At 34.5% G+C, this 26053-nt stretch overlaps 1 protein-coding gene across 1 annotated transcript in view; it reads right to left on the reverse strand.

The window, feature by feature from the left end:
• LOC140165987 (serine/threonine-protein kinase NIM1-like) overlaps positions 1–26053 on the reverse strand; it is a 101942-nt gene that overhangs the window by 13159 nt on the left and 62730 nt on the right. Inside the window, 1 exon segment of the mRNA XM_072189351.1 lies at positions 21591–21859. Coding sequence (XP_072045452.1) covers positions 21591–21859 — 269 coding nt within the window.

The following is a 26053-nucleotide window of genomic DNA, read 5'->3' on the forward strand; positions in this document are numbered from 1 at the left end:
CAGTGGCGTGTCCAGGGGGTGCTTTGGGTGCTGAAGCCCCCACACTTTGTTAAAAATCATGTAAAATCAGCCGTTTTTTGGTGATTTTAGCTATTTTAATAAAATCCCCCCACAAGTTAAAAGCCCCCCGCATAACTCTGAAAGCCCCTCTGAACCCCCACAGGAACAGATCCTGGACACACCGGTGAAAAAAGTTGATATAATTATAAGAGTGACAGTAAAAATAAAGTATACGTAGGCTTATATTATTGAATGCAACATATTACAATGGCATAATTGTAATGGCTCACATCAATACTGAACAATTCTGATCTACCAATTTATTAATCGTTAAGGGGGTACTACACCCCTGGCCAAAAATGTGCCTATTTTTGCATTTTCCTCAAAAATTATAGCGCATAGGAAACAAGTAAGATATGTATATTATAGGGGCAAGGACTTCTACTGTACACTGAAAATTCAGCAACTCAAGGCAAGTAGTTATTGATTTATTGATCAAATATTGGTTTTCCTCATTTTTTACTGTAATTCCACAACTGTTGTCTGTGCTAAAATAAAATTTCCAGTGCAGTAGTTGTAGTCCTTGCCCCAAAAATATACATATCTTTTATTCACCAATGCGCTATAATTTTGGAGAAAAATGCAAAAATAGGCACAAAATTGGGCAGGGGTGTAGTACCCCCTTAAAGACCTAGTAGAAAATCGACTATGTACTTTGGATTTTAACAGGACTTTGATCGGGGACTTTGTCCCTAGCACACACACTGTCAATCATACTTGTTTATCAATCCAATTTAACCGCAAGTGAGAGTTAAACTTTCGTGCCACCACAAAATGCAGCAAATTCCACAGATTGTTGTGTACGATGTAGTTTTATGGTAATGGCACATGTCAGGATGATTTAAACCATAACAAGATCATGGTGACCAATCACAAGCCAGATCCATTTAAAGATGCATTACATCATGGCCAATTTTAGTAGGCCAGAAACCCGACAATCTCATCCATAGACAGCTGTGTTAAAGCATGTTGGCCACAATCCAAAGTTAGCACTACTTTCGGGCTAACACGCTCGATTGAACGTCTCGCGCTCGGTTCCTCGCGCTATGCGCTCACTAAGTCCGTGAGGGCCACAGACTGCGGCTATCCAAAGTAAGTAGTCCACTTGGGAAGCTAAAAAACAGAGGGAGTACGTTGACTGAAAAGATCAGATGTGAAAATCTATCAATTGTGCACAAATGTATAATACAAATTTAAGTTTAAATGCAATAGCCAGAGTCTGTACAATGGGCAAGTCGACTGCGGAGAAGTCTAATTTTCAGCGAATGTTGTCCCATCTTAGTTAAATTGCCTACTTGAAACCCAGGGGAGCGAGCTTTGAATTTTAGGTACATTTTGTACATTGTACACTTATTTTGCCAACCAAGGAATGTACCAATTTTGATCATCTGTAATGTTGCAAATCACATTTCCTCCACTACATAAATGATTTTGTTGTGTACACTGGCTCCTGGTAACACATTATAAGTGCAATAAATCCCCCATGTGAGCCTCTTTGCGGTAGGCAACAGCCAGAGAAGACATCTACACTTCCCATGATGCATTTCTTCCATTTCAAGAATCTGTACTGATTTGCTATCCAGTACAACATTGATAGTGACAAAAGGTACAGGGGTGTGAGAGGCCTCAGACCAAAAAGGCTGAGAATTACTAAAAAAAGCTGAAAAACAGCGTAAAAGCAGGGTAAAAACATCAAATATGGGCTGAAAAGAAAAGAAAACGTGTAAATGTTAGCAATAAAAAAAGCTGAAATTTCACACCCCTGAACAGAGCACATCCAGAGCTTGCAAATTATGTTTATTTCATGACTATCGACCCATGTTCAGCCAGTCTATTATCAAAACTAAAATTAATGAACATAACGAGAGTATCATTTTATGAAAGGGGGCGATATATCTGACATGTTGACAAGGATTCTGGGAAGGGTAAAATATCTTTTCTAGGCAATGGCAGCCTCTGCATCAATACTTGGAATTAACTATGGGAATTCAACACTTGATATGCGACTACAAGAGCTAAAGGATTAAAATCAGGCCCGTACGCAGGATTTTTTGGGACCTTTTTTGACCAAAAAAACGTAAAAAACCTCATTTTTTTGCTCGCTACGCTCACAAATTCTTACATTTTGGGACTTTTTGTATACTTTTGCAAATTAAGGGGAGGTGCGGTCGCACCCCCCTGCGTACGGGCTTGATTACAATTATTGAAATTTTGCCTAAGAACCACCTTCCGTGTACCAACTAATAATGTCTGTACATTTGTTTTGTCAAATATGAATAATTCACGCATGAAGTTGTGAAGTTTGAAGAAATTTGGGTCGAATCATGTGACTCCACATTTATGCTAGGAGACAATGTTAACCCTTTGTTGAATATGCTACAAGATGATGCCTGAATGCCATCAGCACCTGCAGTACATGAACATGGCGACTTGGCGATATAAACCAAAAGGTGCCAGCTAACGTATGTAATATATTCATGCCACTATAAAATCAATAGTACTCAAGCATATGTTAGTCTTTACACTACTTTATCATATATTTGTAGGATGAGTGTAGCCAAATCCCAGGCATTGTCAATACCCTGGTGGTGGTACTAATGAAATCTAAGTTGCATAAAAACAACTACTAGTTTTAATAGGAATCAAAATGGGTGCCTGGATTATGTGCAACTTGAATTGTAGCATGCATAATTTTGGTTGCATGTAACATATCTGTTTGATAAACATGGAACTGTGCCAGGCCAGATTTGACTTAGCACATGTACTGTATACGCTGAAATTTTCACGGTGGTTTTATTTTCGCGCATTAAAATGTGCCGCGAAAATAATAACCCACAAATATATTAAAATGAAGAAATTTCTTATGTATTTTATTATATAAGTTGCCAATGACCGCAAATTTAACACCTCGCGAAATTGTCAGTGATACTTGAAACTGTGAAAATATCAGTACGCGAAAATATTGGCATATAATGTACTCTCTTGTGATGATACCTGGGTGCTGCTTCATATTCATTCTTTTTTAAGAACGTGTGAGAAATTGCTCTTTATGCCACAGATTCGTAAATTTAAAATAGTGCATCCTATGCGTCTTTAAATCGCGACCTTTTTAAAATTGTAAAATTATGTTAACATAATCTGAATTCTGATAAGCAGCCTGAAAATATGTTTTAAACTTAAAAGTTACACTATAATTACATCTCTGGCATCCAATTATTTGACATATTGTTTTCTTACTTCCCATTGTTTTTGATATAAATCCAAATAAAAATATTTTTAAGTTCAAGTTGCTTGAATTTACATATTAGTGTTCCACTTACATCAACATTTACATAATGCAAGGAGTATTTTCAAATCCATTTGGATTGTATGATACCCGGTACCATTAAATATTTTACATTAATTTACATATGAGAGAGGTTTAACATATAATCGTATTCTTGATTCATTTGGAGAAAAAAAATCAATGTACATGTAGTATGCAACTTAACATATATATTGCCAATTTGACTGTAATGCATTCAAATTTGATTCTACAATCTCTTGATACATGTACATTAGTATTCATAGCACACAATGCTTATGAATTGTTCAAAATACCTGCTTATCCAAACGAAAATACCTTTCTTACAATCTACCTAATTAGCATCCCTCCCTATAAGTGCCCCTGCATAATTGCTCGAGAGACAACTGTCTAACAGAGCCCCCTTGTCAATGTACCTGTACAGCTCAATTCCATCTAATGCCTGATGAGTAACACTACTTTCTAAACCTTCTAAAAACATCATAAAAAGTAATACTCATTTATTACAAGACAATAACTCAAAATCAACGTATCAAATTTTAAAACTGAATAGCAAAACTGAAATAGTTCTGCAAATTTTGATAGCTGATTTGTCTGGATAGCCACGACTAGAAAAGTGATTTTTTTTTTCTTGGAAGATAAGCCAAATTTTATTCTAAAATAGCAAAATTTCCCATAATTTTTTTTCCATTTTGGACACAATCTAATCTACTAAAGCAAGTGTTGGCATTTTACATTTTATATTGACTCATCATTGCACTGTCATTGTCCATTAAAGTATGCTTTAATTTGCTATGTTGAAAACCCAAATCCCTCTAGTTTGCTATGTTGAAAACCCAAATCCCTCTAGTTTGCTATGTTGAAAACCTACTCGCTCTCTCAAGAGTGTACATGGTTGTGATGCTCCAGAATGTACATGGCTGTAAAGCTATGATATTTTACAATGCCTCCTTTTTTCTGATGTTTTCTTTTTGCTCCTTATTTTTGTCTTTTTTATAATTCAAAATTTTGGTTGCCAGAGTGGATAAGATTGTGTTAGTCTTAAAAGTAATACAATAACTATCCTATTATGAAAATGTCTTGGTTAATATCAATATTAACAAGTTTGTCTATTGGTATGAGCTTATAAATGTCACCTAGCTATTCTTGGCAAGTATCAGACCTTTTAGTCATCCATGAAATGCCTGAGGTTATCTTCATGTAGGTATGAAGCTATGTGTTGTAACTCACTCATATGATATACCAATTAGTATAAGACTACTTCCGGATAACTCAAATTCTGTTGGTCTTTTTGTTACGGCTGTTTGCAGTTAATACTGTATGACTTACTAACTACATGTATGGAAGTCAATGTTGATAGACAATTGGAGCCAGTAGCACATTGAGAACTATGACACCTATATAAGAAACTGACAGGTAGCACTCAAATATAACCAGGGAATTTATCTTAAATTTCATACAGACTTAAACAATGCAACTTCTTCCTACAAAATCCAGTGACATTAACATTAAAGGGAGTCTCCTGAAATCATAACATTGTGCCTTATATGTTCGAAAAATACTTATCAAATGAATCCCATGGTTTTATTTAAAATAAACTCATATTGACCATAAAAATGAATAAAAACAATCAGCTCTCCACACGCGATATTCAAAATTCCCGCGCCGAAATTGTCTAACTGCAATGACGTAATGGTTAAAAGGGCATTTCGTGATCCACAGCCTCATCCCCCACTTTTCTCAAAAAAAGTTGAGATTTTTATATCACTGGAAACCTCTGGCTACATAATGTTTATGTACAAAATATTTCTTGCAGATTAATTCGTTTAGCAAAGATATCGTGAAATTTGAATTTTGTTCTGGTATACCAGAACAACATTACAACGCATTGTCTATGGAGCAGTGTAATACACATAATCATGCATAACTCGCGAACGCAAAATCGGAATCAACTGAAATTTTAGGAATAGGTTTTTTTCGTGGATATCTAATGAAAAATGACATAAATAGAGGATGCTAGGATCACGAAATACTCCTTTAATTGTGCTCAATTGTCGTCAGCCTTCATTGTATTACTTCCTTGTATTGACTTCCTTTAACACCCCTCATTTTGAGTTAAGAAACCTTCAGAGTAAGGGGAGCAAACAGTCAGAAATTCATAACATGTCTCTGTTTAACATTTCTAGTCATTGCGTAACATAGTCAGAAATGTTCAGCAATGTGAAAAACAACCCAATATCTACTAACCTTGGAATAATATTTTCTCTCACAGACATAACAATCCTGCTCAAATGTGCACAATTCTGATTGATTCCAAAGCTAACATGGACAGGCTTGACAACTTAAAAGCATATTGGTTGGTTGGTGTACATTTGCAATCTTATCAATGGCTCTTGCTTAGTTTTCGTATTACAGGAATGATTTTACTGTCAAAGTCAGCTTGTAAAATATTCTACCTCAGCCAAATTTGTTTGATATTTAGCCCATCAATGCTGCTTCAATGCTTGACATTAAATAAATTATCAACTAATTAATCATAATTGATGGTGAAATTGTACTTGACAATAAAACAATTAACAATAGCTAATTAATTGATAATTCATAAATAATAAGGATTGATCAGCATCGATGGTCAATCGAAAGATCAAACTAATTTAGTTCCATTTGCCTTCGTATTCCAAACATTCTAACTTTTATATTAGCCATTATATTCCCATTTTTAAGGGAATGGTTCAAAAAACCATGAGCATTTTGACACTTGCTCTTCATATGCTGGATACAAATATGTTGCGATGTTGCCATTCATTCAGGTTCTTCAAATCCACACATCTCAAGTTCCTTTTATTATTGATGTTAACAGTATTAGGTTTTATCCGTATAGCAGACAACGATAATGCACTCAGGAAATAATGCTACAATACAGTTATTAATAATAAAACTGACTTCAAATGGCTCCTATTGTAGCATCTTGATTTGTGCTGTAGGAATGTAGCAAATCCATAATGCAAATGTGATCATGACAAAAACTAAGCTGAATGTCAAATGAAATTGATTTTGCAATATGGCAATAGCCATAAGAAATGTGTAACTTCTTTCAAATTGTCTTCAATATTGGGTGCATTTCAGGAATCATATGTCCATTTTCAATGGGATTTTCAGCGAAAACAGAATATTTGATATGAAATGAAATGCAATTTTGTCAGAAACACTTCAATCTTATAACACATAGCTATGCCAGAGCCTAGGTTCTTTTACAATGTTGTCAATCATTTCAAGTTGTTCCACATTTCCAATCAGTTCACGTATCTCAAGTTCCTTTTGTTATTGATGTTAACAGTATTAGGTTTTATCCGTATAGTAGACAACGATAATGCACTCAGGAAATAATGCTACAATACAGTTATTAATAATAAAACTGACTTCAAATGGCTCCTATTGTAGCATCTTGATATGTGCTGTAGGAATGTAGCAAATCCATAATGCAAATGTGATCATGACAAAAACTAAGCTGAATGTCAAATGAAATTGATTTTACAATATGGCAAATTTCTTTTATATTTCATTGTGTTCAGCTGCATCTCAGGAACTACAAGTCCAATTATAGTGTTATAATTTTTAGTGTGCAAAATGTGACCTGATACAGGTGACTATAAAAATGAAAGTTGACTTTTGACAATAATACATTAGTATCCTTCAATCTCAGTTACGTGTTGGTAGTATTCAGGAAGTTGTATACTAAAGGCAATGATGTCTGGGGAAATGCAGACATAAATTTGACCCTTGATTACACACATTTTTTAGATTACAAAATCTTGCCCATTTTGGGTTGATGTTGGATGGTATTTTTGGGTCCACAGGGGGACAGGTTTTCAAGCATGGCAAACACTCATGTTGTGTTGTTATGAATGCAACAATGGGTGGTAAGTTGGTAACATTTTTTTTTATAAAAGAACAAAATCTTCAGAAGACATCGGAAGAATTAGTATCAAAAGTAACTACTACGGTACTAAAAATCACAAAATGCCCCTGACCCAAACTGTGGAGACATATCTATCTATTGCCCACACTGTAATCTCAACTCTGCATCAAATCTTCATCTTCTGTTACAAAGAAGATGGTTCAAGTTGGTCAGCTGGCACCAGACTGACGTCATTATGTCATCTGCATCTTAGATATCACTTCATAAGACAGCTGGAGGGCAAAGGGGTCATCAATTTTACCACCACTCTGAAGTTGAAGTCTATCTATGCAATTATAAGGTCCATCATTGATGAGTATTCCAGATGGCATCTCAAGAATCACAGACCTAATAAACTAAATCATGTCTTTTATCAGGATTACAAACATGACCATGATGACATGGGATGATGAGTTATCAGGCTAATATGATATTAATTTAAAAAATTTTGGGTCAGCAATTAAACAACTGGGAAATACCCACAAAGTACCTCAACAAGCTTGAGTTGTATTTTTTGTGATGCATGTTTGTTCAAAATCCTATGTTTCATTAGATTTTGCTGATTCAGCCCCTGTAAACCTTGGTAACAGTATGTTATTAAAGGCACCAAGTACAAATACTGTCATGTATGCCACTCCCTTTAAAAAATAAATTTGTCATGAAGACATGAACTGCATAAACAAAATAGCCAGATCTGCACAGAACTACACAGATTGTCCCATGAGCAAAGCATTTCAGAGTTTCAATTTGTTCTCATCTGTAAATGTATTTTGAATACAAATCTGAACATATAATTTCATCAAGCTGCTTTGAATTTCAAAGCCACCTGGAAAAAGGAAATATTACTAAATACAAGCATAGCAGAGAGAGCTAAAATATAGAAAAATATTCCTAAATATAAAACCAGCATTACCATACAGGTGCTATATTTCATGATTGATTTCCACATGTCATTCACATTTGTTTTCAAAAGTTCATTCTACTCAAGTAGCCTTCCATATTAAACACCTTACAATCCCAAATTTTCATGCATTTTCCCATTTAAGCAAGCATTAATTTGAAGCATATGTAAAATTAAATGAAGCATACACATGGTAAATGATGTTGCATAAGACACATATGATATGTGACCTTCTTATTAAGCCTTCACGTCAACACAAGGGTATAGTCTAGTGAAAACATACATTCTGTATTACTTTCACATTTTACACCTCATGCCAAAGTCGGAAATATACTCAATTTTTCCCACACTGTTTTTCGATATTTTACCAATTCAACAGACAAACAAAAATATTATGTCATGCTAAAGGCTCAAATATCTGACCAAATTACTTTGTGAAAAAAATCAACCCTGTAAAAATTTGTGGTTTTGGAGACTTAGCATTGCAACTGAATGCCAGATTGGTGAGATCTTCCTTAAGGCCAAGTGTGTAGAGAAAGCATACTATGTGTAGATGAATATTGGAAGATGGAAAGATGACATTTATCTAACCGTCTTCACCGAAAGTTGGTACACAGATTCCAATATTCTACACACATACTTTTGCAAAATGTCAGCAGTCTTTGATTTGCTATCAAGCATAACACAAATGTATGTACCGTACAAATGTACATTGAAAACACATTTTGTTCATATCTACTGAAGATAAAAATTTACCGCTATCTTCGCTGAAGATAACATATTATTGCTATCTACTGAAGAAAACATTTTATTGCCATCTACTGATGATAATATATTTACTGAAGATAATATTTTATGGTCATCTGAAGATAACATTTTATTGCAATCTACTGATGATAACATTTTATTGCTATCTATCAAAGACAACATGTCATTGCTATCTACTGAAGATAACATTTTATTGGATTTATTGATATCTACTAAAGATAACGTTATATTGCTATCTACTGAAGATAACATTTTATTGGATTGTATTGATATCTACTGAAGATAACATTATATATTGCTATCTACTTAAGATAACATGCTATTGCTATCTACTGATCATAACATAAATATTGTTACCTATCGAAAAATAAAATTTTATTGCTATCTACTGAAGATAGCATTTTATTGCTATCTCGAGGTAAAATTTTATTGCTATCTACTGAAGATAACATTTTTATTGCTATCTCCTGAAGATAACATTTATTGCTATCTACTGAAGATAACATTTATATTGCTATCTCCTAAAGATAACATTTATTGCTATCTACTGATGATAACATTTTTTTGCTATCTACTATATGTAACATTTTAATGCTACTGATGATAATATTTTATTGCATTTTTTATCATACCATTAAGCATTTTAACACAAAACATCAAAGGTACTAGCTTCCTTGTATTGTTAATACTATGTCATTTGTGCATATTAAATATATTAAGCCCTTTTCAATCATTCTATTGCTGTTTTATGCTGCAATTTGTGATCATGTCTAAAATATTATTTTTGAAATATTAATAATTTTATGGTATGAAAAATTCATTATTTGGTTCAGCGTCAACATGTCATGTCATACTGGGTTCAGCATATGATGTCTAATAGTCTAATGTCTAACTAATAGTACTGCTATCTTCTGAAGATAACATTTTATTGCGATCTACTGAAGATAACATTTTATAGCTACACTGATGATAAAATTGTATTGCTATCTACTGATGATGAAATTGTATTGCTATCTATCCAAGATTTAATTTCATTGTTATCTCCTGAAGATAACCGATGATAGAATTTTACTGCTATCTACTGATGATAACATTATATTGCTATCTACATAAGGTAACATTTGATTGCTAACTACTGAAGATAACAGTCTTCGCCATCTTCCAATGATGAAATTTTATTGCTATTTATCCAAGATAACATTTTACTGCTACCTACTGAAGATAACACTTTAATATTGCTATACATTCAAGATAACATTTTATTGCTACCTATCCAAAATAACATTTTACTGTTATCTCCTGAACATAACACTTTATTGCTATCTACTGAAGATACATTTTATTGCTATCTATCAAAGGTAATATTTTATTGCTATCTACTACAGTAAACTTTTTATTGCTATCTACTACAGTAAAAATTTTATTGCTATATACTAAAGATAACATTTTATTGCTATCTATTAAAGACAACATTTTATTGCTATATACTGATAACATTTCACTGTTATCTACCGAAGATAGAATTTTATTCATATCTACTGACGATAACATGTTTGTTGTATCTGCTGATGATAATAATTTATTATTACATACTAAAGACAATATTTTATTGCTATCAACTGCAGATAACATATTATTGCTATCTACCACAGAATAAAAGTTTATTGCAATGTCTGCAGAGGTCTTTCACTTTAAATCTTACCTGCTTCAAAGATTGTTTCATAGTCCTTATTAATATTTCCTTTTGAGCATTTTTAAATTAATTTCTGTGTTCAAAGTCCCACAGGAATTCTGTTTCATTACTACAAACTGCAACCATTGTTGATGATGAAATATCGTCTGCATCATCAATGCATAAATGACCTTTTACAATATGACAAGCGAATGGACATTAAGTTATAAATTGAAACAAATACTGACACCTGCATTCTCCAAGGAGAAAATGATCAGACTTGATGGGAACATTACTTAATGGCTCCTACAATTGCATTACATGTACATCAAGTCAAGAACAAAAATAACTGTGATTTGTAATGCACTTACAAAATCCATTTGGCCCAGCGCACTTTGCCATTGATCATGGTTACCTTAAGGTTATTTGGGCTGTTTAGAGGTTTAACAGATTGGTTCCAGATATTCTGGATAGATGGTTACATGGATACATAAAATTCAAGCAAGTTACAGAAGTCTTGAACAATGAAATGTCAAAGCTACAAGTACATCTGATTTGAAGAAAGTCTTTCACCACACTAAAACAGAAAGACCATGCCATCTTTCAGTCCTGAAATTGTGAAATTGCATAATAATAGCAATATATCACCACTTGTTGTCATGAATGGTTTGTTTACCCTATTCCTTTATTCCCAGCAGAAAAAAAACCAAGAGCCGTTTTTTCTTTCTTCAAATATCTATTGATGCAATTGATCAAACACATGTCGAGCTGTCCTCTCATTTTGCCCTATTTTACACATTTTATTTTATTATATTGCACAGCCTGTCTTTGTCAATGCCACAAACCGAGATCAATACATCCACAGGTAGCAATTTCCGGAAAGAGAACCATCGTATGTACCAATGAATAACCCGATCTTATAAGTGCAAATAGATATATAGAAGACTAACGTGAAGCAGACCATCAATAATTTAGTGATGGGATCAATACTGCCATGTGGAAGATTACTTAACAAAACTCATGCTATACACTGCTACTTTTCAGAAAGGTAAGTAATTCTATATGGAGAAGATGAGATTTAAATTGACCACTTACAGTACTGTTGCTTCTAACCTATCATTTTAATGATTTCCGCATGACTAGGATTTTGCTGTTAAATCACAGCACACTAAACATCGCAATAATTTATCAGGAAACGTTTAACCAATATACAGGCAAGTTAAATCTTTTTCATCCAAAGTTGGCTTAAAATGTGGATATAAGTAGGCTTCTTTGGCTTCCTGTAGGCGATTTCAACACCAAAATGTGACATGTTAGAATTCAGGATTTAAATAAGCTTTAAAATATTTATTGTCAAATCAGTTACAAGTACACTTTTAATGTGAAGGAAGAACTTTTAGGAAAGTTTAGATTCATTTTAATTCCCATGTGTTATCGATTTCTACATGTAATTGTTTTTGTTTTGTTTGAACATTTTTAAGCCTATCAGATTTAGTTAAAATTTGTAGAAAGACTTGTTGACTGAACATGAATTGGACAACCCATGCGAAAGGGTGCATTTAACGTAAATTCATTATGGTTTCAAGGTTTTTTTGCATACCAGTACTGAATAAGTTAAAACTTAAATTTACATGTCAAAGTTGATTGATATTTTAAAACATTTTCATTGATTTTTCATCATAATTGTTGACATCATAATCACCATTAGTGACAATGGTTTTGAGATCATCTTTTAGTAAATATTTCAATATTTATTCACTGTGTAAGTTGGCAATTTGGCGTTGAATGGTATGTGACATGACTTTATACACCTTTGCAATTACAACTGTCAACAAGAATATGAGATTCAAATTAAATCAAATATAAGCATTTTCCAACTGACTTTGCTTGTATATTGCTATCTACTGAAGATACCATTTTATTGCTGTCTACTGATGATAACATTATATATTGCTATCTGGTGAAGATAGATACCATTGTATCCTGAAAATAACATCTCTACTGATAATATTTTATTGCTATCTACTGAAGATAACATTTGACTTCTATCTCCCAAAGATAACATTTCACTGCTATCTACTGGAGATAACAATTTATTGCTATCTACTGATAACACTTCATTGCTATCTACTGATGATAACATTTCATTGCTATCTACTTACGCTAACATTTCACTGCTATCCAAGTACTGATGATAATATTTTATTGCTATCTACTGAAGAAAACATTTCACTGCTATCTACTGAAGATAACATTTTACAGCTCCTGAAAATATCATCTATACTGATGATAACATTTTATTGCTATCTATTGAAGATAACATTTTGACTTCTATCTCCCAAAGATAACATTTCACTGCTATCTACTGAAGATAACATTTCATTGCTATCTACTGATAACACTTCATTGCTATCTACTGAAGATAACACTTAATTGCTGAAGAGAAAGTTGGCAATTTACAGTTATTGTTATTTGGTGTGACTAACTTCACACACCTTGTCCTTGCCATTACTGTCATCAACAAGAATATGCGATTACAATCAGAAGTACTTATTTTAAGCATTTTCCAACTGACCTTGCTTGTATTTTTTTCTACAATTGAAAGCAAATATGAAAATACATATTCAAAAGCACTTACCCAATACATGTGATATTATTCTTGTCTATTTTATGGATTCCAAGCTGCAGGTGGTATGTATGTATATTGCCATTTTGAGATACAATGCTGTTGCTAAAATTCATGAAGGGGCCATCTTTACATGTGCAAAAGGATGAGGCATACATATAGTCCGTCTACATTGTTGGTTGAAAGTCCTCCTAGATACGTTTATATATAAACACATATTGAACATGTTGAAGTGTTTAAAATGTGTTATCCATTCAAGATCTAATCTCTTTTGGTGAAGATTGGTATAAACTTGGTTCAGTCAATTTTACATTTTGTCACCCATATTTATGGCAGTCTGTACAGCTAGCAGAGTCAATTGCCCCTTTAACATTTAAACTTGACACCCTCCCTTAAAAATGTAAAAATATCTACTTTTTGGACTAACATTACATTTTCACACAAATGTCATGTTTATTGACCCAAAAAATACATAATTAAATTTAGAAAAATACAAAAATTATATTTGATTACATTAATAAATAAAATAAGAAATAAACTAAATATATATTTTAAACCACCCAAAATGACACCATTGTTTTCAATAGATGTGGGCAGCGAACTGCTACATGTATTTTTAACTTCTAATTGCATTTCAAGTATGGTATAATTTAATTAAATCTGTGATAACATGATATACATATAGGTAATTAGTCATTTTAGTATGCATATTGGAAACAGGTTAAAGGCCAATTCAGTGATTTGCTCATCCGGAGGATCGTAAAAATCATTGAAATTAAGATTTTGGCACCTTTGTTGGTGTTATATATAGATGTGCTTACATAGCTTGCTAGTGGTTAAGCTGATAAACAAAAAATATTTTATATAAATCTGTAAATGTAGGGTAATTCACTCCTCAAAATAGATAAATTAGTTACATGTATTTGAATGGGGCTTCAACTTAGTGAATAATACTGCTATTTTGCTAGTTTTTGCCAATGGGTTTTTTAATTTCAAAAATACCATATTTTAATGACAATTTTAATGACTTATCCTTCGCTTTTTGGCAATTTATATACATTTAAAAATTTTTACACTTTTGCTAACATCATTAAATGGGCCTTTAACAGAATGTGAACCACGGTACGCAATTAGTGCAATTTGTACCATAAAAGGCAAGTGTTTTTTTTTTGTTTATACGGCTGGGTGTTTATCTGACATTTTAAACTGAAAGCATCTTTTACCTTCAGGGTATTTTTATCAGTTGCTATCACATCTGTTATGCAAGAATAATCATTGACAAAATAAGTAGAGAAATGTGAAACACTGTGTGCCAAGGGAATTTCGTAGCAGAAAAAAGGCGAACTTTGTAATGAGATGACTTTTATCTTCTAGTACTGCTCTACAAAAACAAAGCCTATGTTTTAACTTTTTAGAGGAGAGGAATTAATCCTTTTGAAATGTGATTATATTGATGTAGTAAGCCAGTAAAGCCACTCATGTGAAAAAAAGCAACCCTTTGTTTCCTAAAATAATGAATTATCTTTAAAAATTTGATCAAATATGCTAAATTTGGTTTTCCGTTCGGATAATTCCAACTTATTTTGTTGTATCTATTTGGAACTTGGATTGAAGGTATGTAAAGTTCAACATTGTGTCTACAATGACAAATCCTACTATTTGTCAATGTACTGTAAGAGTAGACATTTTGGTGCTTTTCACGTTCCAAGATGCTACCGCGAAAATACCAATGCACAAATATTTACGTACCTATAGTTCAATGTAAGAAAACTGAGAATTGCAAATTTTAAACCGAGGAAACCGTTCAAAATTGGCAAATCGCGAAAAACTAATCACACGAAAAATTGCACTTATACAGTAATGCAGCTTTCATATGGATTATCCTGTGAAATTGAATTTCTCTGCCTGACAAAATCCTATGTCATTTGAAACAACACGAAAGGACAAAGTTGAGTTGAATGAATGAATATAAATAACATGGATTTTAAAATAAAGCTATGTAAGTACACACCAGCATCCACTACTTTTATAAGTGATGGGAAGATCAGATGTTTTGGTGCAAGCATTTTTCTGATATTTAAGCAAAACATCCAGTTTTTAGCATTTAAAAGCCAACTCTGCGAGTTGTGTCCGGGCAGCAAACACAAAAATGTTTTAATATCATAAATAAATGTTTGGTTTATATATTAAGGTTTTTTTTATATAATCCAACATTTAAAATGCTTCCAGGACAATGTTTTGTGTTTTATGAAGGTGTGTGGGGACAGGATGGGGGGTGTGTGTGTGCATTTGTGAATGCCGGCAAACGAGGACCCGTACCAGAACACACCCTACACAAACGAGGACGCACACTTAGAACTGAGGACGTACCTTACCAGAAGATCTCAAATAGCATAAAAACATGTTTAAAACAGGTCCACGGTCAAGTCCACGGACGGTTGTAAGTATCCAATCCCCCGCAACGTGTATAAATGAAGTCCACGGTATATCGATTACAGGGGTCAAAATTTTTTTTTTTCTAAGGGGCTATTTCCAATTTTAAAAAATAATAATCGCCCTGTATGTTTTTCCAATGGGGCTCTTTTAAGCTTCAAGAGGGCTATTTTGAAATCCCCACTTCTCTCATTGGTAATTATCTCCTCACATTGAAAACAATATCGACGGTGATTCGTATACATGTACAACTGAAACTTGCTCTCAGACTGTTCTCTCGGACTCAGTCCACACTTCACTCTCGATCTCATGCAACAATGAACAGGTTACAACTTAGAAGAAAGGGAGTGAACTTACAGTATGAATTTTTATGAAATTGAGTGTCTTTGTCAAATTGTCATTTGTGTCTATCGGCTGAATATTTCTTTACTAACTGCTAGGGCTGCAGTGCTGCCAATACTTATCATAAAACGATCCATTCATGCAAAGTTTCACTTGCATAGTTATGCCCACGACGACTGATGAAATCATGAATGAATGTTGGTTTGATTGACATCTGTGTACATGTGTAAGTGACAAGTGTACACTGGTATGTATTATATAGGTCAGTGAGTGCGACATGTGCGCAATTATACACGATGGTCGCGTACATCTTATAATGCATATATGCAACATACACATTTTTAATTTTATATTATGAATAATTCATTACATGGGCTGAAATAACTTTGGCATTTAAAAGTGAATGGAAAAATCGTCTGGAAATTTCAGATTTTGCACCTTCGAAATGAAAACAGATTCGGGCACTAAACTTCTTAATTTAGTTCTGATATTTAGTTTTTGGATGGGGCCGATTGTTGTGCTTTTGTATATTTTTTTTCGCCCTGGTTCACCTTTGTTTGGGGGCTATTTTGAACAAATGAGGGGAGAATCGCCCTTCGCCCCCGTGTTTTTTGATGCCTGGTCGATTAATAGCTGATGTTTGCGTCCTCGGTTAGAAAAGAGAGGAAAGTTAAAAGTCAAGGTCCTCTTTGGACCGCATTTACAAACAGGGGGTGTGTGTGGTTTTTTTTTTTTTTTTGGGGGGTGACAGGTTGCTTATCTCAAAATTGTATAAACCAGATACAAAAGTATCAAAGTCAAGTTGCAAAAATTCAAAGTACCGGTACCATAAAAAGATGGACAGTGTTCAATATAAATCTCTTGCATATATTTTATTTGTTTATTTCCCAATAACTGTTATTCAGTGCTGACTGCCACTATCCCTGCTTATATATTTTGGGCAGATCCAATTTACGCTACCTAATCTGATTTTATTTTTGGCTGGTCGGCCCTGTAGGATTTCGTCTTCTCATACCGCAACCTGTTCTAGGGCCTATTTTTAATTCTGACACCATCTTGGCATGTACCGTATTTAGATTTATTCAATCTATTAGCACAGATAAGGCAATAACCTTTACAAATTGACCCCAATCCAACTGATTATGCCTTGCATTAGATGCTGGAACTGCATGCGCTGCAGCAAAACCCACGCTTCATAAAACATTGTGCGATATGAAGCACGTTACAACAACAATAAGTGTTTACTTGACCAATATTCAACATTGCAGTGACGTAATAAAATCCATTGTAATAAAAAGTTGGAATTTCATCTTGTTTTTTCAATCAAACAAGCAATGCTAACATTTCACACTTTATAGCATAAAATCTGCACCGTGTTTGTCGCGGTTTTATATCAGCGATGGTTAACACTGATAACAGGCAAAAAGGCCACGCTATCTACTCTTACTATGAATCTAAGTAATCCATTCTCGTAATACAATTATTTAATCAGCTAGCCATGCAGGTTTAGGTTTTATTGCCAGCCACGCTGGCCACTGACATGTAGCAATTACTCTGTCTACAACATCTTCTTAATGATTAAACATGAGCAAGTGGAGATGATACAGATACTGACATAAATGTTGCTAAATTGAATTAATGTTTTAGCCAAGTCCACTATTTATGGCCTCAAGTTACAAAAAGTATTTCGTTTCATATGCTTTGGTTACGACTAACAGAACATCTTGTTTCGTCGAGATGTTTCCCGAAGTTTCACAGGTGTATTGTGAAAAGTAAATTACATAGCCTAAGGAACTTTATAACATTAACACTTCAATCAAAACTGGTTCAAACCATGTTATAACTGATAGTCAGTCATTCCATGGCAGAGAAATTGCAAACAAATGACATTCCATGCAAAGAAAAAAACTGAATTGATGCGTGTCATCAATAAAATACAAAATCTTAAGAAATTGATTTCAGCATTAAATTTTACCAAATTGCAGCTTTCAAAAAGTAAATTTCCAAAATTTTGTTCTATGAAGGGGTTTTCTGATAACTTATAGGCTAATGTTCACACTGAAAACAGTACAATTTAATAGCAACAGAAAGATGCTAAAAGAAAGGGGGTGCTTCCCTGAATATTTGATATCATCAGTTGTCAAAAAATGCACGATTAGATATATGCAAACAAAGGTAATGATTGCCTGATGTAGTCCAGATTCCAGAATTGATGAAATTATACACCGTCTCTATTTGATATATAACTGCGTCTAAGATGGGTAGTTTTTTTTTCCTTTTGTGTCTCTGCTAGGTTTCAATGGTATTGATTTCTACCATGCATCGGAATGAACTAACGCTGCAATTAAAATTTCAACAAGGGAAATTAGAGCATGAGGAAAAGATGAAGAAACGAGTATAGTCAAAGGCTACGACTCAATACATTTGACGTATGCATGCATGTGATTGGATGAAATGAACTTCCATTGCCATTAGGGGTTGGCTAGGTAGTGGAGGTATTTATAACTTGTTAAATTTTGATGAGTAATTCATCTGGTTCTGGTCAGTTACATATGACATTATATGATGAGAACTAATAGGACAATTTGAGATGACAACGGATGTGTAAGTGACTCTGGCCTTAAATGTCATAGTGTCATGTCAATCTGGATTTATTGAGCTTACATACTTTAGATATTATCTTTTTATGCTGTATATATATATTTCTTATGGAGAAATTTTGAAAATCAGCTGCATGCTTGTCTATCTTTTCACCTGTCCTAATTCATGAGTAATGCTTCTGAATTTGGCAACCAGGCCAGCTGCAGAATTCTAAGCACAAATATATCAGATTATCAGATTAATTTACGATGACTGCAAATTGAAGGAAAATATCTAAATGAGAGAATTTGACAAATAAAAATTTTGCATTGTTTTCTCTCTTAAATTAGCAAAGAAATCTTTAAATGAACAATCTTCATGTCTTGGCGGTGTATGTTTGCATCTTGGCTATGTATGTTGATATGTCTTGGTGATTTGGAAGCACATATTTCCACGCAGATCAGAAACTCATGTCACAATAAACCACAAATGCCATTCCACCGCAATACTTGCTCAGTGCTTACACACATAGTAACACACGCACATGCACTCAAGTACATGTACATGAACATAAATCCATGTTGGATCCAATAACCGTCCCACTTAAAATAGTTCAGCCATTGACGTTACGAAACATTACCCCAAATGTCACTAGCCGTCAATCAAAACAAGACGCATGAAAGAGAGTCTGCTGCAGTCATTTGCTCATTGCTCTCAGCAACATCAACATACAAACACTGTCACAGGCCTCCTACATGTTTGTAGTGATCATTTAATATTCAATCTGACATTGCCCCTATCTTTATATCACATAACTGGTTACTAATTGATTTTTTTCATGTCTGTGTTGACCGTCAACAAGATGACAAGAAAAATGTCAATTACAACCTTGCCAATGAACAAATTGTGCAGAAAATGCATTGAACACGACCCAAGGTCATTACATCTTGCAATCAGTAGCAACACTGTTAATGAACAAAGCGCAGCATTGATTTATTTTCAATATATGCACCAATTCTGTCGTTTTCTTCACATTTTTTCAGTTTAAAAAAATCTTAATGTTATATTCTGCTACAATTACAATCAGTAAAGTTAATAACCACTACTTGCACAATTTATGCTCCGTTCTTGTTACGATGCTGCATTGTCACATGTGTCATTAACTTGTTTCAAATTGCCTGAATTTATCTTATTGTTACTTATTTTATTTTACTGCTCACAAACATAAAGCTCATCTAATGAACTGTGATATTTTGAAAAAACTAGGCAACCCACAATCAGAAAAACCAGACATGAGACCATAATTAGCTTAAATTATCCAGTGTCTGATAGCATCTTCTTTTTTTTTAACAAAGTGATTACATATATTAATCTAACTACATCACCAAGGCCATTAATTTCAAAGTCATCTGAATCATATTCATTTTCACTGCGCATAAAAACAAGATTGTAATTTAAGAATTTATGAGTGTTATTAATGTGCATGTAGACTTAATTGCATAAAAACAGAAGGTCACAGAGTAGACCTATTTAACACTTCTCATATAATATGTACCTTATTCGTGTATTGATGAAGCAGTGTAATACTAACATGTAGCCTATACATCCATGCAGTATAATTGCTAGCATGCTATGTGTATTGGTGTTTTTTACATATTCCAAAGGCTTCATGTGCTGTATAATGGGTATTCATAAAGTGCATACATGTAAGTTTCATATCTACTGTACTTCATAAAGTGGTTAATTGCTTACATCAACCATATGTATTGTATATATTGTATTGATGATGTAGATGTAGTAATTACAAACTTCTAATGTAGATTAGTGATTGATAATGTACAACATAGGTATAGGTATCAACTATAGATTTGGATATTGATGGAGTAGTACATGTATACTGTTTGAAATGAGCATTGATGAAATTACTAAATAATATTAATTACAATAAATTTGGGGATTTCTAGTGGGCGATGCCAACCCACATGCATGTACGTTTACAGATATTTGCTGACCACTATGGCCCAAGAAACACCATAAACCATTATACAACATTCAGGGACACGGCTCAATATATATGCACAGCCTCCTAATCTACCCCCACATAACCATCAAAACTAGGATCAACTCTTCAAGTAACAGAGACAATTAAGCAGTTCCTTGTCCATCGTAATTTCAAGATAGCGCAATTATTTTCATGAGAACATTCTTGAAGTAGGGACTTCTCTCACACTGAAGAATGATGCCCTACCAACTGCCTGACCTACTAATTTAACTGCGATACATAATACTGTACATTGATAAAGTCCTGTCGGTTGATATATGATGTATAATTCAAGCCTTCTGCAATGAAGAAGTACAATGCTTACATCTACTAAGACCCTTGTATTGATGAAGTTATACACAGCCATTCTGATTTCGATCAAAAATGCTGCATGCATCTACTATAGATATGCATATTGGTGAGTAGTACTAGTATATCACTCAAATTGGGTTTACCTGTGTATTGATTTTATATACTGATTTCATCTACTGTAGATATGTATCTACTGTAGATATGTTTCTTGTAGAAGTAGTACATAGCTAACATTCACTTAGATCTGTGTACTAATGTAGTTACTTGCTTACATCTACTGTAGACCTTTGTATTTGATGAAGTAGTGCATTGCTCACATCTACTGAAGATCTACGCACTGATGAAGTAGTTGCGTTGGCATGCAATTTCTGTCAATATCTGTAGGTCCCAAGCTGAAGCTGGTAACCTGTGAGCCTGTCTGTATTATTATTAAATAGCTTATTATTTAAGTGTAAGTTAAGGTGAATCAATAGGCATTTCCTTGAAAGTAGGAATATATTCTGAGCATGTTTAAACAAATTAAGATTTCAAGAATAACACCTATTGATCCACCTTGAAAAACGAAAGCAGAAGGGCAAAATCATGTGACTTACCATGTGCTGCACAGCAGACATCACCTGGGAATAGATAACTTTAGCCTCTGCTTCGTTAAGTTTTCCTTCGTTAGATATCTTTGTGAATAGCTCACCACCTGAGGCATATTCCATTACCAAATGCAACTTAGCTAGGGTCTCCACTACCTCGTACAGTCGGATGATATTTGGATGGTGCAGTTTCTCCATACAGCTGATTTCACGTGATAATAATCGTTATGTTTTCTGATCAAGTTTGGTCTTGTCCAGAATTTTGATTGCTACTTTTTCTGCAAGTTAAATGAAAAAAAAGAACAAAAATGCTTATAATGTTAAAATCAGTGCATGTAGCTTATAAGCATTTGGGGAGGGGTGGTTTGCTGGGGTGAGTGTGTGGGGTGTGTATGTTTGTTACTCTGCCTATACGCAACATTTTTGTGTCATTCCCAGTTGTCAGCATAATCCCCTTCTAGCCTTTCAGTTTTAAATAAAGTGACTTTACTGTACCTGTTTTGCAACAAAAAATGTAAAGTAATTCTCTCTAAGTAACACCGATGGGAGGGTTAATTTTTGAAAAGGGGGCATTTATTAGAAGTGAATTTTTAATATATTGTATTTTTATGCAAGAATGTGATTTATTTATGAACATTCTACTATAATGTGGCAATAAACTGGGTGGAAATGTAAGTTAGACTAAGAACAGGATATGTCCATGCAACTTGCGATCAGGGCCGGATTTACCATAGGGCCAGATGGGCCCTGGCCCAGGGCCCCAAAAATTGCCATGTGCAGTGTGCATCTTCCATTTTTGCCGAAAACACCATGTTTTGAACCAAAATAATCAACAAAAATTGCAAAACTGGCCTGTTATGTAGCAACATTGAGCTTCAAAATCAGGCTAAAACAGTCTAAAATTTTAATTACGGTGCGTTTGGGGCCTCCAAATTTTGGCCTGGCCCAGGGCCCCCAAAAAAGGTAAACCCGGCCCTGCTTATGATGTTTACACGCTATGGCATGAAAAAAGTCTGCATTTCCATCGCTTTTTTTTTGGATAAAAAGATGGGGAGTTTATTAGTGAAAGGCTTCAATTAGATTGAATATATGTAACACAAAAATGTGTATAGTAATACTAGGGAACATCTGTAGTATTTAACTTCTCTTTGACTGACTCTGATAACCTAGCTATCTGGCAGCTGATACTCCTCTTCTCTGTCCAACTTGTCATCATAAAAATTATCATTCACATGGCACACAAATGCATCAATACTGAACAGCAGCTTTACCTAATTGATAAGTGATACATCCATCATGCTATGTCAATAAACTACAGATTCTCTCTTCAGCTATAACATGTATTAGGCGAAGTAAAAAATAAAACATGTTTCACGTCCGGGTTTTCGAAAAAAAGGAGGAAGAGGGGGCTTTTTATTTTCTATTTTTTATCACAAAATTGGTGTAAATACCCATACTTAGAGCTGTTTTAGCGTACAATCCGTACATACAATAATGCCTGGAAAAAGGAGGAGGCCCTTTTTTATTTGTTGTTCTGAGAGTTACACACCCTCTAATGATCACAAAACCTTCCTAAAATGTGTTTCTTGTATCTTAACAAGGCTATAGAAAGCATCCCAACTTCCTAGACATATTTTTTGAAAAGTTATAACTGAATTACAAAAAATAAAAATTTATTTGAGAAAACCTCAAAAAAGGAAGCGGGAGGGGACGTGAAACATGTTTATTTTTTTTATTTGGCCTTAGATTCTCTGAATAAATGAGACACACACATGCAGGGGTGCACATACCCCCCCCTCCCTGTAAGTACTATGTGTCAACCGGAGGAGATTTATTGGCAAACAGTGGACAAATGTACATAGTCCAAGATTTTTCTGTGAAACTTTGACAACTGGGGATGACCCAGTTGCAGAGGGGGAGCCGGGCAGGGGGCGAAACTGCCCCCACAGGGAGAAATTTTCAGGGAGAAAATGGGGCCAGCAAAGAATAAAGTGTCCTTACAAATGGGGCAAAAATTTACAAATGGGACGAAAATTTGGCTTTGATCGCTCGCTCTGAAATCCTGGCTACGCTTACTACCCGGTTGTCATGAAGTTCCTGTTTTGTGTGGCCTTATAGGCCCGGAAAAACATTTTATGTACACATACCCCCACAAACCTACCCAAAATGATAGATGTGTGTGCACATTTCATATACATGTCATACCTACACATACAACAGATATATAGAAAAGAGCACCCCACCGTACCCACACACATTAACATTTAGGGGGGGGGCATTTTCATTGCTATATAGACACACAACTAACATTGCTTAGCAACATTTTCCCCAAAAAAGGTTAAGATATGTTGTGTCAAGTAATAAAGGAATAAATATAGTGAATTAAAAAATAATCTGGTAAAGAATTATATAGCAGTGATATTGTGACTGATACTCCAGTGGCCCTTATATCCAAGCTGCCTCAATTCAATTTCTGAAGTGGTTTAGCATTTCCAATCCGACTACTGTAACATTATCAAAATAGAAACTGTCCCTGATCGATAGTCAACAGTAAAGAAAACACCCTCGCCCAAACAAAAAATGGCTTACATGTGTTCTAATATTACACATAGTAGCCTACTCAGTGCATGCAAGCTTGACATAACATAAGCAGTGGTATTGACAAGATCATGGCATACTAAGTCCCTGTTGTGCCTCCCTAGTACATGCAATAACCATTGGTTAACAAATGAAACATGCCACTTTGCCCATCACATAACTTTCTGTCGCTGCTCTTGTACAACCAGACAGTATTCTTGACAATTTGACATGTCTTTATTATGGTGTTAAATAATATGGACATGAAGAATTTCCTGCAAGAGCATTTCAATATAACTTATTCCTTACACGGTTGACTTTGCTATTGCATGAAATAAGATTTGTATCACAGGTAACAGTTTTAGACATTTAAAAACTTGGAACTAATTTTCCCCGCTTTTATTATTTAAAGAAGTCATCAATTCCTATTTCCATAGATCAGATGAACGATAACATTTTCTAAGACATTATGTACAGTGGTTATTCCAGTTGAAATTCATACATCCCCTATGGAAAACATGTTTTAGGAATGTTCTCTGTAATCCTAATCCATGTCCATGTGACTTGGGGATTATTTGAAATGATGTCCACTTGGGGATGACTCTGGAATTTATCCCTAGCTATTATGTAAACAGAGAATGTTGTACAAAGCAACATTATAACAGCCAGCTATTGCATCCTTTTGATATGGCTACATTATATGCATCTTCATTCCAAATATAATCTTTAAAAAAATGTTTTAAAACACAAACATATATGCATGCAGCTTAAGGCAATACAGTATGACACTCTATAGGTTGATTTGAACATCATCAGTTATCAGATTGCCCACTAAATGGACATGTAATTGGTATGATACAAGCAATGCAATAAACACCGAGTGTCACGTCCTGGTACCAAATCAAGGAAGATGACATGTCATATCTTCACCCTAGGAATCAAACTGTTTGCACTTAACAGCAATTTGCTCTGTAATTTGATCATCACTCATTTAGATGTGGATTTTCTTATTCTTTTTTGCTTTGCAATTCGGCAAATAGACTGCGGCCATTTTGTTCACAACCCACTTGAATACAGGTTTACATGAAGTTAATAATCAGAAGTACTGATTCTTCTTTTAAAGAAGGTCTTTCTTGAAATGTATACCGTATTTCGTCAAATAAACGCCCCCGGGGGCGTTACATTTTCCCAAGGAGGGCGTTTATTCAAGGTCAATTTTAGAACGATAATTCCCGTTAAAATCATTAGGTAAACTTAAAACTCACGCTAAAATGACGAACTATGAACTAGAAACACTGACTTCTGGTTCACTTCCGGGTTTCCAATCCAGATTTTTGCCAAAAAGTGATGCTATTATCGACCATGTGGGCAACTTGGTAGGGCAATTCCCACTTGGTCCAATCCCATTTGGTCCAATCCCACTTAGGCCAATCCCATTTGGTCTAAATCCCACTTGGTCCAGTCCCAGTTAGGCCATGTCCCACTTAGTGCATGTCCCACTTAGGTCATTCCCACTAGGGCCATGTCCCACTATAGACCATGTCCCACTAGGGCCATGTCCCACTTAGGCCATGTCACACTTAGGCCATGTCCCACTTAGGCCATGTCACACTAGGGCCATGTCCCACTAGGTCCATGTCCCACTAGGTCCATGTCCCACTAGGGCCATGTCCCACTAGGTCCATGTCCCACTTGGGCCATGTCCCACTAGGTCCATGTCCCACTAGGGCCATGTCCCACTAGGTCCATGTCCCACTAGGGCCATGTCCCACTTAGGCCATTGCCGACTATAAGGCCGTGTCCTCACTTAAGTCGTGTATTCTCTCACTCTATACTTCTTTATGCAAAGTATGTAAATTGAATTTCAAGTAATTTTGTATGTCTTTATTGCATAT

The sequence above is a fragment of the Amphiura filiformis genome, chromosome 1, assembly GCF_039555335.1.
Source record: "Amphiura filiformis chromosome 1, Afil_fr2py, whole genome shotgun sequence".
NCBI classification, from domain to species: Eukaryota; Metazoa; Echinodermata; class Ophiuroidea; order Amphilepidida; family Amphiuridae; genus Amphiura; species Amphiura filiformis.